The following is a 16,829-nucleotide window of genomic DNA, read 5'->3' as shown; positions in this document are numbered from 1 at the left end:
AAGAAAGGAATCCATGATCACAACTGTCCTAAAGCCCCTAAATCTCAGCATTCAAGGGATATTTTTACATTCCTGAAGTCATGTAAATGAAAAAGTTGTCTTTACAGACAATTCTTGCAAATGATCTTGTGAAAGACTGACTACACTGCAAAGTTGTTTTCTTTGTTGTCCATCTCCTGTTCTTTGAATTACCATATTTAATATCTCCCAAAGAGGCTTCTGTTTCTCTACATTAGCCCTAGTGGGAATACCTCATTTTATTTAAAAGGATTTTCATCTGAACATAGCAATGATAAAAAGCTTAGATCAACAAATTAGACTGAAATAGGTGCCAGGATCAATATGGGATAAAATCTGCAGAATGGTTTCCACAGTTATAAATTAAATGTGAAGGCCTGAAAGACACCTTTACATACTATTCATATAATTCTAAATAGCCTCCTATGCAATGCTACAATTTAGGAATGTTTGCACAATTTTGTAATTTATTGCTTCCTGCCTGGCCACATAAACAGCTGCACATTGTTGTTCTGCAGACTTCAGGTGGGAGAAAAGAAATAGTATAGTGCTGATTAAATTGCACTGCAGGTGATGAGTCCTGATTTACTCACCCCAGGATTCCAGTTTTGCATAATTTGCAAAGTATCATCCGCATTTAAATACTAAGATTATACAGTGCTCCGAAATGCTAAACAAACATCAATGATCAACATGGAAATTTAGTTGGAACTGAAATAACTCAGCAGGAAATGTCATGGTAAACGAAACCCATTTACAGAGAGAGAGAGTGCAAACTCCACTTTATTTCACCTTGAACAGCAGTAGTGTGTAAGATCTTCTCTTTAAACAACTTGGGCCCCACCTAAAATGTTTCTTCCATTTTGACAGATTCTACTGCTATGAGAGCTATTTGCTATACTTAAAGATTGGGAACTCTACTGGAACTGACAACCTCCATCAAACTGATGGAAACTTTTGAAGTGCACCTAATATAACTGCAAATCAAATGTGGTCTTATATTAGACATCATACAGCCTATGCAGTATTGTTGTAGCTGTATTGGTCCCAAGAGATGAGAGACACAAGGTGGCTGAGGTAATATCTTTTATTGGACCAACTTCTTTTGGTGAGACACAAACTTCAGAGCTTTGTGTTGCTTGAAAGCTGGTCTCTCTCACCAACAGAGGTTGGTCAAATAAAAGATATTACCTCACGAACCTTGTCTCTCATCATGCAGTCAGCCAGCAATGGTTAAATACTAGAGGATACACAAAAGACAAACCAAAACTCCATATAATTCCAAAAATATCAACCAGGAAGTTTCATGTTAGATTTGTAGCACCTGAATCTAGGTCAAAACCAAAATTACACAGCCCTATTTTTCAATTCATGACCTATCTGAATTTTGGCAAGTTGGAGGCTGGTTTACGGTATGCTGCCAGACAGTGGGTGAAATCTTGGTCCTACTGAAGTCTATGGAAGTCTTATAATGGACTTTAATAGGTTTAGGATTTCACCTATTACATATCGTTAAAATGTTGTGGATGGGGTTTGCATAGGGGTTTTGGTCTGTTTGTTTAAAAAATAATAATTCTCAGTCCTATGAGCATGGAAAAAATATTTAAAGGGGAAAATAACATTATTTATTTTAGTATGAATTTGTTATAAGTGAGTAAGGCAAAACATTAAAAGCATCAACTATTTCATATTCCTGTGGACTGTGAACCCAAACCCAAACCCTACACCAAAATACAAAAAAAAAAAAGTGTTGGTTTTACGTTTGCAAAACTAAAACATAACCTACCCAGCTAAACAAAAAACACAGATTTCTTGTCCCTTCTCTGCATGTAACCAGTGGAGAAGAGGGCAAACTGAGTACATGCCAATTGCTGTAGACACAGAAGCAAAATGAGGATAGACATATGCATGGATATAAGCGGAAGGCCAGAACTTTTCTTAAACTTTAACACAAGAAAGGGGTGCTATCCGCCCATCACCCATGCTCTCCTATAACCAGATATTTAATTGATTCCAGTGCCTTCTGGAACGGAGCTAAATGAGGGTCCACATGGCCCCTGCGCTGGGCTAAGTCCTGGCATCTGGGGAAAGGTAACCAATCAGCACCCCTCTACCCCAGCTGGCCAATGGGTGCCAGAGACTCCCGGGCCAGGGGGAAGCTTCCTATTATCCATTGGCGAGGGTCTCCTTCCCTTGCCACTGAAACTGTCCCACTTTCAACACTGGTGCCTCAAGTTACCCTGCCCATTGATGCAGGTGGGTGGCATTGACTGCTCATGGGGTATCCCCTAATTTCATTGCCACTCTCAGCCATTCCTTTCGTTGTTATGCACCATCAAGGCCATGAATCTTTCACAGACAGGCTGCTTGAATACTCCTGCCACTCCTGAAGCTGACATCTGCCTTGTCCTTTACCTCATTCTGGGCTCTTATTTATCAGCATCCTGAAAGAACTAACTGTGGACTCATCTCTGGCTTCTGATATGTCCAATTCTAGTCCTTCTACTACTGTCTACGAAGGTTTGGGAATCTCCCTCTCTTTCCAGTTGTCCATGAATCCAAAACCAAGACACACTCTGTTTTGATTAGGTCCTTGAAAAACCAGAATCCAATCACTAAGCTTTCCAAAAACCACTACCTAAGCCTCCCTCCGATTACTTATTTTCTTCTTAAAATGGAGAAGTATTCAGAGATTAGTAAATAGACCAGAAAATATTTCATTTTAAGTGAGAACATTCCATAAAAAATTGCCTTCCATCTATATCATATCATCAAAGAATATAAATACTAAAAACATGACTTTCTGCCCCAACTATGAGAGAGGCAAGGTCGATGAGGTAATATCAAGTTGGCCCAATAAAAGATATTCTATCACCCACCTGTCTCTCTAATATCCTGGGACTGACACAGCTACAACAAAACATGCCCAAACTATGTTATCAGAGTAAGATTAATAGTTTTCTTTCATGTGGTAAATATTTCATAACCTGGAACTTAAGTAGTAAATAGTCCTTTAAAGATTTTTTTCCTAGTCTACAACTAGATGTTCAACAGGGACAACTACAATAGAATGCAAGGCGCCACTGACAGTAGTTAGAAGACCAAGGCCAAATTTTTCAATGTGGGTGCCGAAAGTTAGGTTTTTAAGTCCATATTTAGGCCCATAAATAAATGGCCTGATTTCCAAAGGTGCTGAGCACTCATCAACTCCCATTGAAAGGGGCAGAAGCAGCCAAAGCAGGGACTGCTGCACTGGTGGGAGGTTGTAAAATGGAGTTGAGTAGGGGGGCTGGGAACTGTACAGCGGAGAACAACACACACAAGATAGAGGCACTAGGACCTAGGGAATGCTTCCCCTCCACACCACTATGTCATCCTGGGGGGAACTGCAGAGAGAACCCCGTCAAAGTCTCCCACCGGTTGGAGCAGAAGCAGGGTGCACTCTCAGATAATTTCCTACACTTTTGACTGGACTTTCTCTACCCAGTGGTTCTCAACCTGCGGCCCGTTTGCAGCCCAATCAGCACAGAGCTACAGCCCATGTGACATCCTCAGGGGCATAGAGGTAGTATTGGATGCAGCCCATTACTGTAAATAGGTTGAGAACCACTGCTTTACCCTGTGCTGATTGGCTGTTTGCTCCAACCCTTCCCCTCCCTGCCAAATCTCTTCACCTCAGCTTCACTCCACACCTGCCCCTCTTATTCTCTTCTGCCCTGCCCTGTCCCCCTCATTCCCCTTCCTTTTTCTTTCCATCTTGCTGATCCCTGCTTCACTAAACCCACCTCCCAAAAATGTTTCAGTATGAGGTTTAGCATGGTATCCTTCACTAGTGTTATCTGTTAAAAGGGCTAAGATCCCCCAAAACAAGGGCGAGAGGTGGGGCTGAGCGACTAATTTATTTTTCAGTTTGGCCAGCAAACCAAAACTTCAGGAAAAAAAGTTGGTTCTGAAACTGTGGCAATGGAGGAATTACACCCCTTAGCGTAGTGTTTAGGGCACTTGCCTGGGATGACCATCTTATCTCCGCATTATTGATTCAGAGGAGGGATTTGAATCCACATCTCCTACCCTCCCAGGTGAGTGCCTGCATCTCTAGGCTATAGAGTCATTTTCTGTCTCTCTCTCTGGCCCAGTAAATTTTAGGTACAGTAGAACCTCAGAGTTACTAACACCAGAGTTACGAACTGACCAGTCAACCACACACCTCATTTGGAACTGGAAGTACACAATCAGGCAGCAGCAGAGACGAAAAATAGGCAAATACAATACAGTGCTGTGTTAAGCATAAACTATTAAAAAACTAAAGGGAAAGTTTAAAAAAGATTTGACAAGGGAAGGAAACTGCTTCTGTGCTTGTTTCATCTAAATTAAGATGGTTAAAAGCAGCATTTTTCTTCTGCATAGTAAAGTTTCAAAGTTGTATTAAGTCAATCTTCAGCTGTAAACTTTTGAAAGAACCACCGTAACATTTTGTTCAGAGTTACGAACAACCTCCATTCCCTAGGTGTTCGTAACTCTGAGATTCTACTGTAATTATACAAAGTGGAGCTGCTTCAACAGGAAAGACTGAGAGCAGAACAGAATAGCCAATTGGCTAATGGTTAGGGCACTCCCTTAGCAGGGGCCAGTCCAGAAGTCAAGTCCTTGCTCCAATGAATATTTAAGCATTTATACAAAGTGGAGCAGCGTCAGCAGGAGAGATTGAGACCAGCCTATCCTAGAATAGCCTGTAGCCTGGTGGTTAGGGCACTCACCTGGGTGGGGGAGTTCAAGTCTCTGTTCCAGAATGGGCATTCCAACCTGAGTCCCCCATGTTCCAGACAAGTGTGCTGCCCACTGGTCTAAAGGTGACAAGGGGGAACAAACACACACAGTCTCTTCTCTCGATCTGGGCCTGGCAAACTTTTGATCAAACTTTCAAAAAGTTTAGGGATGAGCAATATAGCATTTTTCAGCAAATACACCAAACAATTTTGCCCAGCTCTAGTGAGAGGTGACATATATTGTAGTTTATAGTAACGGTCCACAGTGGCTGAATAAACCTTGCTACAATGCTAATTAAATCAGGCTTATGAAAGGTTGCAGTCGGTGCACGACATGAAGCTACTTTTGGCAGCAGTAATATTAGGAAAGCAAAACTTAAATCAGACTCCAGCAATAGTTTTACTGGTTCAGAGACATCCTCAAGAAAGATCTAACACAGCAATTATTGGAGCATTTGTAACTGAGCACAGCTGTAAAAACAGTTAATGGTATCTAGAGTGAACGTGCACGGTATGCTGACCTTACTGAAGAAAGTTAGTTGGAGAAGGCCCATAAGATGCACCAAAAAAATCCCTGAAGTCAATAAATCCAATGAGTTTATTTTAGTGCAACACAAAAGTGCTGATCACTCTCCACCCTGCTGCGCTCAGAGCAGGTGGTTGTTATTTCAGCAACACGTTTTCACTGTACTATGTTAAGGCACTTTAAAGAGAATATTAAATCTTGCACAACAGTCTCCTTTCCATTACATGACTCACAGTTTCAGTCAAGATTATAAAAATCTGACACTTTTTCCTACCTAACAATCAACATCATCCTTCTTCCTTGTAGAACTTCCTGCTGAGGTGGCACGGCTATGGAGTCCAGCACGAAGTCTGGTCATGTTCAGATAAAAATATCACCTCCCTACACAGCTCCACTTCAGGCTATTTTTTTCTTCAGAGGCACATTCTCATACACAGTTTTCTGTTTTTCTGATGACAGTTCAGGTATTTCAATGGGAGCCACACACCTAGATGGCTTATTTACCAGCTGTCAAAGGAATTTAAATGAAGCAGAATACTAAGATCTGATCTGCCATTCTACGTCAACAAATTAAGTAAACATGCTCAGAACATTGCAAACCATAGTTCTTCAAACAGTCTGTGGGCACAGCTACACCACCGCCTCAGGTAAAATGAGCTTTGGCTTAAAATATCAGTGATCAAATAAACACAGAAAGCAGAGAAAAGATCATGAACAACATTGAGTGAAGGTAACTACACAATATTGCTCTAAAAGAATATGTTGGCGAGGAAAATATGAGGTCATGTGACAATCACATGTAACAGAGAAGTCACATTTGTAGCATGTGGGCAGCTCTCTGTTCACTTTCTGGGACAATCAGGCTAATGCATTTCCCTAAGTCTTTGTCTATTCTGAGGGAATTTAAAAATTGCATGAGTTCTAACACTGCTTCAAACTGTTAAAACCAGTGATATCCCCAGTGTAGAAAAAGCTTGGACAGACAGACTCATTTTTACTACCATTTCATTAAGAAGCGCTTTTTAAAAACAGTAGCAAAAATGGATCCCAGAGATCCCATTAATTTTAGTTCCCTTTCAACTGAACCGGTGAGGAAAAGTTTTGAAAATTTCCCCGCTGTAAACGTGGCCTAAGAAGTATCTGATCAAATCCTGCAGTCTTTCCCTTCAATATAATTCTCTGCTGGACACACAATGTGTTACTGGATTCATGTTTCATTGGGTTGCCAGCAGAAACATTCTCTCCCCCGACCCCCAATACACAGTGTGTTTTTCTCATGTTTTCTTCTGTTAACGTAACTCTTATCAAAAGCATCAACAAAAATGCAATGAAAAGAGAATGTGATGTTGTTCTGTTGGATGTTATTCAACATAAATCTAAATGAAGGAAGGGCATGGAATCAATATTTATTCTATATAAAGCCAGCTAACAAGCTGCAGTGAAAAGAGCTCTTATTGCTTTCAGAAAGAACATATTTACCTTTCAACTTGAGGTCCACATTGTGCCTCAGCCAAGGATAAACTCCATAGTTTGACGAGTCTTCAGGAATGGGATTATTAGATGTCCAGCCATCACAGGCAAACCGAAAAAAATTCTCACAGGGATCCACAGACTGGTTTATTTTACTTAAGATGGAGGCAGCTGTAAAGTATCACATGGATTTATCAACTGTTTCAGCAAAATTTAAAATTCTGACAGATTATATCCCAAAATGATAGTTAACATACATCAGTTATCCCAGCAAGGTTTTTCACCCTCATCTGAAGGATAAAGATCATTCCCTGGCTTGTGGTGGTCTTGCTGTTTCCAGAATCTAACTTTACCCATGCATAAGTCAAATAACAGCCAAAATATTTGTGCATTCATCGTGATAACTAATTTGGACAAACCTGCCATTGATTGTTATGAGATGATCACTACAGCCAGATCTACAAAAAAATCGAATTTATAGAACCTGAATAGAAATGGAATCTCCATCTTGCAAGGACAGAGTGAAGTCTATCTAGCCATTTAATATCAGAGCATGTCAAACAGGCTGTAATTAGAACACCTCAAAATTATACATTCTTTACCGGCAGCAGCGTAGCACTCAAGGAAAATGTGTAAAATTCTTTACTACCTTGGAAGAGAGGAAAGAAAATACTTCCTGTTTAATCTTTATGACTGAATGCCCACTGATTATTATTAGAGAGGAGACTCTTCTGATAAAGGCATCGAGTCTAATAGTCAGTGGCTTTTAGAAAGTTTTTTTGAGCCATATACCAAACAATCTCTCTCCTGGTTATCAGTAAAAATCAAATTCCATAATAAATGGTTATGGCATGAATATGCATGTGATCGCTAGATTATCTGATTTGGATGGTGTGCATGGAACAGGTTACTGAGCAGTTTTCTTGTCCCCACTTCACTATCAATCAGAATAGATTTGAAATGTAAAAAACATTGCTTCTCTCAGGCACAGCAGAAGCCACCTGCACCTACGGTGGATATAACTGCAAAGATTCAGAAGTTCAGCTCAGTTTGGCTAAACATCCATACGTTTTGAATTTTATCCAAACAGTTTTGCTCTGAAAGTTGGACTGGAAGCCTGTGGTAATATTTCCAGTACCTGCTAGTTTTATTTAGGTTGGAATTGTCATTACAATAACTTTGCCGGTGTGGAATTTTTAAATGATCATTGGATAGCTACAAAGAGAGAAAGTTCAGGATTGGTTTGGTTGGAGTTTTGATGAAGGTTGGTTTGGTTCTTATCTAAATCAGAACTGTCCCTATTTGCACCCTAAATAACATTACATTGTTTCTTCTTTTATAGTGTCCAGCAAGCACACACAGGTTTGTAAAGAAATCAATAAAACATACTCTATATTAGCCCAAAGATAGTCTTTGTCCTTTGTAACACACGCAACCACCTCCTTTTACCTTCCCATACATTCTGAACTCCACTTGTGATGTCTCAAATATTAGAGACAAACTTGAACTAAAACTGAAGCTCTGAACTCCCTTGAAAGTGAAGATCCTAATCCACATCAGTACTGTATAGCTTGGGCCCATCTTTACTGGATGCTTTGCCCTTAGGCAATTATTGTACAGCTTTTGAATAGTTGTAAGACAAGCTGTGACCTAGACCTTAAGAATACACTGAAGAGATTCACTACTCATTGCTTTTTGAAGTAAGACAGTTGAGTCAAGTAGCTCTCCAGTTCTGACTCTAAACTCTGTGCAGAGTGACAATTTTTGTTGATCCAGCAAAAAATATTATGGTCAGCCATACATTAGCACAACTAACAAACATAAGAAACAGGAAAATAGTTCAGATAAAATATGGGCCCCCGTTTTTTCCAAATCTCAAAATAAACCCCATATTTTTTTGTGGTTCTTAAACATTTAGTCAATTTATTCCACCCTATTGCTTCCTATTTTCTCTCTCTCTCTCTCTCTCTCTCTCTCTCTCATCTTTCAGGGTTCAGCTGCAGGTAGAAGTGCCCAAATACCCCCAAAAAATTGTTGTTGCAAAAGACAAAGTAGAAATAGTAACTGTAGAAAATCTCATGAAAAAGTTTATTCTAATGAGATTACAAACCAATTCTGTAGTCTCAAGAAGTTCAGCTAAACAATCAAGTGCAATCCAAACTCCATACATTATGGGGCCTGAAAAAATACCCCAAAAGATGCCATATTGTCAACTTTGTTTGACTTTGACAGTCGGATTTTCAAATGTACTAAGCATTGGTCTAACTTTGCTCTCATTAAAGTCAATTGGACAACCTCCACTGTTTTCAATGGGAGCAGGATTAAGCCAAAGCTGAGCAGTTTAGAAAATGTCACCCTGACTTTATAATGCCCTTTGCCTGCAAACATTTACTGCCACCATATCCTAAAAAAATGACCACATGGTTCTCTAAATGGGCACAGCAGTCTGCCTGCACACAACAAGCTGTGGCATCAGGGCCATTGTCGCCACACGTGGTATTAAGGATTTGCTAGATCAGGCCCTACAGCGTCTATGTGATTATTAACATTTTGCTGATAAGTTACTTTGCTGGCTACTGAAAAGGAAATTTCATTAATATGAGCATTCCTAAAAGTGACTTTATCCAACACTAGACCTACAGTAAAAAAAAAAGACAGGATACAGTAGAACATGCTAGCACTACAAAAACAAAAGCAAAATAGAACTACAGTAAATTGCTGCTGCATTGGTTTTTAAATTATCTTGACATGTATTCACTGTTACCAAGCCTTCTTAAGTTAAAAGGAGTCATGGAACCATAGAATACTATCAATATTTCATATTTCTCTCAACTAAAGTATTGTAATTATGATACAAAACAAGATTGAAAAGTGTTGCTTACCAACTTCAACGCATTCTGAAGTCAAGCAATATTGTTGCTTAGGATGAAGGTTTATAAGACCTTGGCTAACTGCAAAATGGAAAAACAAATTGGGATAATTTGTACTGCAATGAATTAATTGTTAGCATTTTGAGTCAAACATCATGAACTCTGTAGCTTGAACACCCTGCCATATACATACTACAGAATGTAATTTTTGTACTCTGTCTGAATGCCTCTTGTCTCAATAAATTGCTAAGTAGGTGCTGGGTGGTGTTTAATGGCCTGTTTATGTACAGAAGATCAGACTAGATGATCTGGTGGTCCTTTATGGCCTTAAATTCTATGACTCTATGAAACACGTGCTGCCATTTTATTTTTCATAAGTCTAAAAATAGCAGCATGAAAAAGCAGGCACCTCACCTTCAGACAACATTAAATGGCTAACACTAGGGCATCACTGGTAGAAGGCCAGTGTACCAGAGATGTTAGTTCTTGGGCTGACATCAACACATTGTTTATTTACCAGTTTGGAAGATCTCACACCCATTGGTCATTGCAACCTTGTGTAGATTCTCTTGCATCACAACACTGCATTTTTTTTAAAACAAGACCAGTGCGGTAATTAAAAAAATTAACAAAATGGCTTTACAGTGTCCCTAGTAATTTTCAGCTTTTCTGAGGCTTCAGACAGCTGCTGTGCTTTAGCTTCTTTACTGGTTTTCAGACCTTTCCAAGTCTAATATTTCAAAAGGTTATCCACAAAATATATGTGCAGTTCCTCTGGGAGCTAAAGTAATAAATCCTTTGAGTGTTGCTGTCTTGTAGATCTGGTATAACAATGAGGGGGGGAAATGAAAAAAAAATGTTGAAATGTACCAGTTGGTTCTGTTTCTTGTAGTTTGAAAGGGAATCGCTTTTTGTTTCTTCAAAATTTTCTCTAAATATTTTTTAAAACCGTGCAAATTGTTGTTTTTCCTCCTTTCTCTCCTATTCCCTGAGTGCATTACAGTGAATAACACCCCCACAAAGTTGTTGGGGGGGCAGGTTGCATGTTTAGGAGGAATTCATTTTTTTTCCTTTTTCTAGTTTATAACATTTCAAAACTTCTCCAACTTTTGAAAAGATACCGAGAATTTAAAGGGACAACGTTATAAAGTGAAAAAAGAAGACTAGCCCTTATCCGTTCTGTTGCGCTCAGTGTTAAAAAGGGAAAAGAAGAGGAAGAAGGGGGCTGGGAGAAAACTGATATTTATGAAATCTGAAAACTGTTGGTTTTCAAAAAACAAAACAAAATTTCAATACAAAAACAAAACATTTTGATTTGTTTAGAAATTTCCTGTAAAAAAAAATTAAAATTTTGAAAAACACATTTTTGTTTTTGATTAAACCCTATTTTTTTGAGGGAAATTATTTCAGTTGAAAAGTTTTGACCAGCTCAATTGTCTTGCCATCTGATGTTACCAGAACCGATTATTACATGTAATCACGATTGTATTACCTGTTACACCTATTCTGCATCTACTTCTTAAGGTTATTTCCAGACTTCTAAGAAAATAAGTGGTATAAATACCTCAATGTGAGAAGACTTTAAAAGCCACAGAAATAATCTCACTAGCTTTACAGTTTGTGAAGTCCAAAGCTACCAGTGAAGCAGGGGCAAAGGGTATTGAAATCAAACCTTAAATCGCCTTATTCTCTGATCTTGCTGCCAGAGAAGGAATGGGCAGAGTGATCTTTCCTTCCCCTCTGCTCCTACCACCAGAGCAGGAGATTAGGCTGGGCCATAAGTTACTAATTTATATGGGATATGAGGCTCCTGAAGATGTTTAATGACAAACTGATGGCTGGGTTCTCAAAGTGCCCTGGGCCAAGCTGACTAGGGAAGGACGTGTCCATGGAGCCTGGCTGAAATCAGTGTATTTCCATTCTGGAATCTGTTGGCACATTTTATACAGAATCAGAGCCAGAATTTTAAGCTACCCTCCCCTGACAGAGCCCCCAATGGAAAGTGACAGTGCGGAGGTAACTAGTTGGATGGGATGTTCAGGGCTATGCCAACATTCCTATATATGTCAGATATTCCTGGAAGAGGACTCTATTGGAAGTTTACTGATATACTCTGGTAGCTGTTTCGAGTCTTGCTACAGAACTTGTTTTTTTGTGCAGAAAATACAAACAAGAAACCCCACTAGTCAGAAAGAGACAATTTTTCCAGCTTCTTATTGATTATCAGAGATGCTGAGCCCCCAAAACTCCCAGCAAGGTGAAGGGGAGCTGTGGGTGCTGGTGGTCTTGATCCTGCTCCCAAAGAAGTCAGTGGGAGTATGGACCACTAGGTGCAGGGTGGCCCCTATTATCCTTATATAATTGTCTTTTTAGCATTACATATTTTTGCCTGCATTTTCATGTCTAAACATTGGATAAAGAACTTGCATCTTCAGTGAACTTTAGTGACTTAGGTTATATATTATCTTCAAATAATAAATACAAAGAAGAAGAAAATAAGCCCTCTTTTTATGATTATTCCTAGCTGTGTGATACTCTATTTTGCACTCAAACTGTGGACCTGATTCTGCCAGAAGTTATGGATGTATGAAGTTTCACACTCATTAAGAGTCCAACTGAATTCCCTGAGACTCCTTGTTTTATATGTGTAGTTACTCATGTGTAAGTGTTTGCAGGTTCAGGACCAACATACTGTAGCCTGTTGCTTTAAGTTTTTCATATAGATGTTTTTAGCTGACATACAGGAGATTTTAAATAGTGGTTCTCAGTATAGAGTCTAGGGCTAGTATACCTTTCAAACAAGACTATAAAAGAGCTGAGAGAAATAAAATGCATTAACATCCTTAGAGGCCAGATTCACAACTGGTGTAAAGCAGCATAGCTCTGTCAAATTCAAACAAATTACACTGATTTACTCCACATGAGGATCTGACCCTATTGAGCTTTTATGAAATACTGCTTTCCCAGATGGTTTTCATTTAGTAGTAGGCATCTTTGGCACAACCAAATATATTCCACATAATTTTATAGATCTGTGAATGTACTTTAAGCAATATCCCTACAAAATTCGTTCACAATAAACTCCAGATCCTGGAGAGGAAAATATTCCTTCTCCACTCTGTTCAACTGTAGCTAATAAATCTGATGCAAATAGTTTAATTTCAACCACCATGCATTTGATTACCATCTTTCCAAAGAAGATTCCATGATTCATCACAGAAAAACATTAACTGGTATAAAGAAACGTGCAGAACATTTAGTCAAATCCTGATGGTGAGCAAATGAAATGAATAACCACAGGGATTCCATAACGCTCACACTTGAGAGCTCAGGTTTCTGCAAACAGAAACTATTAACCCATATCAGTCAGAATCTTTCAGTAAATCAGCATTATTGATACACATAATTTTACCAGTCTCTCCCTAAACTATAAAAGACCACAATTCTTAATAGAGTACTTTCTACTGAACAGTCACATTCAAATAAAGTATTCAAAGCTATGGTTGCTGGTGTGGCAGCTCCCAACTATAACAGTTTGTTTTACAAATGGCTTTATTGAAATATCTTCATTTCCATTTAAAATAAAACAGCAGAAGGAGAAAGGATGGTGAATATAGCCAAAACTATGCATAGGTAAGCCATATAGGTAAGCATAGGTAAGCATCCCAGCAAGAAGCAGAAAACCTTGAGAGAGTTTCAATTTTGCTAATGTATAACTTTTAACTTACCTAGAAAAAGTGCAATGCCAAGCACTATAATACCACTTATGAGTACGCCAAGGGCTATCCGAATGGCTTTGCTGGCAGTCCTCTTTGCGACTGGCGCCGAATTCCCCATTGCCTCTCCTTCCATTAGAATGATTTTAGAAAGCACTCTAGAAGAAATCTTGTTTTCTTTTTACTGCTGGTTTGCCAGCATTTCAGCTAGTCACAAACCCTCTTTATAAGCTCTGTCTTTTCTGTCACTTTCTTATTTACAACTTAAAGTTCCTGTCATGAAACATTTCCTAGCCCACACTCTATCTCAAAACGAAAAAAACACACACAAGAAACACTGGCTGTCTTAAATTTTCCTCTGACCAGGACTTGGGATGACAAACAGTGACTACTTTATTTACAGCTCTTGCTGTCTGCAAAGTCTGTATGAACCAATCACTTCATAATCTCTTTTATCTGTTCAGAACATGAATATTTCACAATAGTGCTGAACTGATATTTTAGCTACTCAAACATATAGCGATAAAACCCTTTACTATCAAAACTAAACTTCTAGCAAACGTTTTCTAACACTAAAATTGGTGGAGTGGTTTTTCTTGCACCTATTTAAAGAACCTAATTATCTGCTGAACAGAATTCCTTTTTCTTTAATCATCCTTGCTGCATCATTTGTCTTCGAAAAGACATCCTCTCAAGCGTACAAATCCCTTTATAAAGTTTCCTAGGGGGTTTTGGGATATCCTGTAGTATTTTATTTTGGGAACTTTGTATATGATACTATGTGCCAAAAATCATAGTCATGCTCAGTTGCAGTGCAAAGCAGTAATTAAGACAACCTACAGAAGAGTTCTCTCTCTTTTTTTAAATTTCAGACAAGCCATATTCTAGGTCCTGTGGTGCTGCTGTGTATGTTAGTAAAAGACACCGTGCTTCTGAACGAAACATTTCTGCTGCTATGAGTGGGATAGCAGAGAATATATCCATTTGGGGCAATTGTAGATGGGGGAAGGTTTAGCTACAGGGATTTCCAGTTCCAAGGTTTAAATTTGGACAAAAGTTGCTTTTGATGGTGAGAGTTTTCCAGCTAAATCCCTGTGACATTTATCGTTTCAAGTTGATTTTTTTTCCCTCTGGTCTGAGGCAACAAGGGAGGGGCCAGAATTTCTTGCCAAACTGTAGAACTGATCCCACCATCCGTACAATTGTAATAATCATTGTACAAAATATTCCTTTTGAGATATGATTTGAAAACTAGTAATTCAGTGATCATTAATATTCTTGCATGATGTATGTATACAATGGATATTAAGAGTTATAGATATATGTTAGAATAATGACTAACGTGTGTTTAAACCAGGCATGTCACGTGGAGTTGGTAAACAGGTCTGCCTTAGAAAGGAATTTGTATTTCATTCTCGGACTAGCCCAATCTTCAGGCAAAGACAATGGCGGTCCATTTTAACATATTAGGTAAACGAAGTTATTAAGCTAACAGTTGGGAGAAGAAAGAGCATGGAACCTCCTTCACCACCTGACTCCATGTTGCCTTGCTTACAGCTTGAATGAACTTTTCTTTGAGGTTCACTCACACTCACAAGAATCCATTTCAAAGGTTCACTGATCTATAAAGACAGGGAGTTAGAACCTCAAGTGATAAACAGTTGAATCAACTGATTCCATACAAAATTATTGAATTAGCAAAGTGTACAGAGGAAGGTCTTTTCTGAAAACTAATGACACACTGGTGATTAATATCATTGTGAAATATATGTATTAACACTATGAGGAAATATGGATACTTAATGATATTATGTTTTAAAATCTGTGGCCAAACAGGGAGAAACAAGTTCCCTCCCAGACAGGAATGAAGGCAACTATCTACCTGTCTCTAATGAAATCAAGCAAGGTGTGACCAAAAACAATAGATGCCCCATTTACATAGAAATCAGCAGGGGGATGGGAAGCCCTCAGGAAGAGAAGAACAGCAGGTCACCCTGCCTCTTGAAGCAAGGTCATGGAACTTTGGAAGATATAAGCAAGGACAGAAGACATCTTTGGCATCCATCACTGGGCAGACACACGGGACCAGAGCTCCTGCAAGCTGACAAAGATGAGCCCTTCAACCAATGAGGGTCAGGGGGTGAAGTCTCTGGAAACTGAATGTAGATGAGAAACCTGCTTAGGCACAGATCATTCACTGAGGAAGACAAGGGAAGCCAGCACCTTGTACTTCTGCGGAAGGTCCTGACAGAGGGAAAGTGACCCATGGCTGAGAAGGACGATTGGCATGAGAAACCAGTTTGAATACAGCCTGTACCCTGCTAGATTAAGTTTTAGACTTTTAGATGTGCGTTTTCACTTGTATTTGCTTGTAACACTTGCTAACTTTATTCCTTTTACTTGGCATCACTAAACCTATGGCCTATTGTTAATAAATTTGGTTTATTTTACTATAAACCAACTCAGTGCAGTGTTTAAAGGAAATTTACCCCAGTTAAGTTAATAAGCTGTGATATGCCTTTGTCTCTTTACAAGAACAAACTTTATTTTTTCTCTGAACTGTCCAGGAGAGGACTGGACATTACAGAGCACATGGTTTTGTGAAAACTCAGGACTGGATGTGGGTTGGGGTCACCTTGCTGGTTGTAACCAAGGCTACTGGAAGCCAGAGTGGGGCCACAGGGCGGTAGACCAGCTGCTGAGCTCAGAGGGGCTGAACCAGCATTGTCTAGCATACAGACACTTCCGGGTGTGATCTGCATGCTTGTAGGCTGGTTATGAGTGACCCAGGCTGGGAACTACAGCAGCAAACCATTATAAGGCACCCAGGGTTTGAGGGCAAGAAGTGAAAACCCTTCACTAGTCTGGATTGCCCCCTGGCCCCTGTAAAGATGGTGAGTTTTCCAACTATATCCATGATTAAGTTTATCACTGCAAATTTAATTACTTTTTCTCTTCAGGTCTGCGACAACAAGGGGTGGGCCTGAATTTCTGGCCCAACTGTAGAACTGACAGTCATTTTCAAAAATCTTCCACTCCCAGACTACCTCTCTGCAAGTAAAAAGCTACATGTAAAGTTGCCATGTTCATGCTCTCAACAGCAATATATATATGTTTTACTCTTCAGTTAACTTCCTGGGCCCTGTTCGTCCCCCTTTCCTGGTAAGACCTGTAGGAGGGAACTTAAAAGAAGGAAATCTCAATGAAAGTCTCCCCAGTCATCCTTTTTGAGGCAGGATTTACTGCCTCTCTCTCCTCCCTGGCATGGACTAAGCTAAGAGGGCCAGCCTTAAATAACTGCTTTTTGGAGCAGCTAGTCCTGGACCCACAAGAGGAGATCCTAGAGCACAGGATCTGGTCCACTGGTGAATATAGTGGTAATAGTGACCACAATATAATTAACTTTAACATCCCTGTGGTGGGGGAAACACCACAGCAGCCCAACACTGCAGCATTTAATTTC

The 16,829-nt window shown here is 39.4% G+C and overlaps 1 protein-coding gene across 1 annotated transcript in view; it reads right to left on the bottom strand.

Moving 5' to 3' along the window:
- The window catches only part of PHEX (phosphate regulating endopeptidase X-linked), a 137,728-nt gene extending 123,708 nt beyond the window's left edge, over window positions 1-14,020 (bottom strand). The window contains exons 1-3 of the mRNA XM_048862966.2: window positions 13,379-14,020; window positions 9,663-9,731; window positions 6,790-6,951 (exon numbers count right to left, since the gene is read on the bottom strand). Coding sequence (XP_048718923.1) covers window positions 6,790-6,951; window positions 9,663-9,731; window positions 13,379-13,502 — 355 coding nt within the window. The 5' untranslated portion in view covers window positions 13,503-14,020. The remainder of the gene's footprint in view (window positions 1-6,789; window positions 6,952-9,662; window positions 9,732-13,378) is intronic.
- Window positions 14,021-16,829: the final 2,809 nt, after the last annotated feature.

Source organism: Caretta caretta, chromosome 1 (genome assembly GCF_965140235.1).
Source record: "Caretta caretta isolate rCarCar2 chromosome 1, rCarCar1.hap1, whole genome shotgun sequence".
NCBI classification, from domain to species: domain Eukaryota; kingdom Metazoa; phylum Chordata; order Testudines; family Cheloniidae; genus Caretta; species Caretta caretta.
Note: the sequence above shows the minus strand (reverse complement) of the source record. Positions and strands in the feature narration are given on the sequence as shown.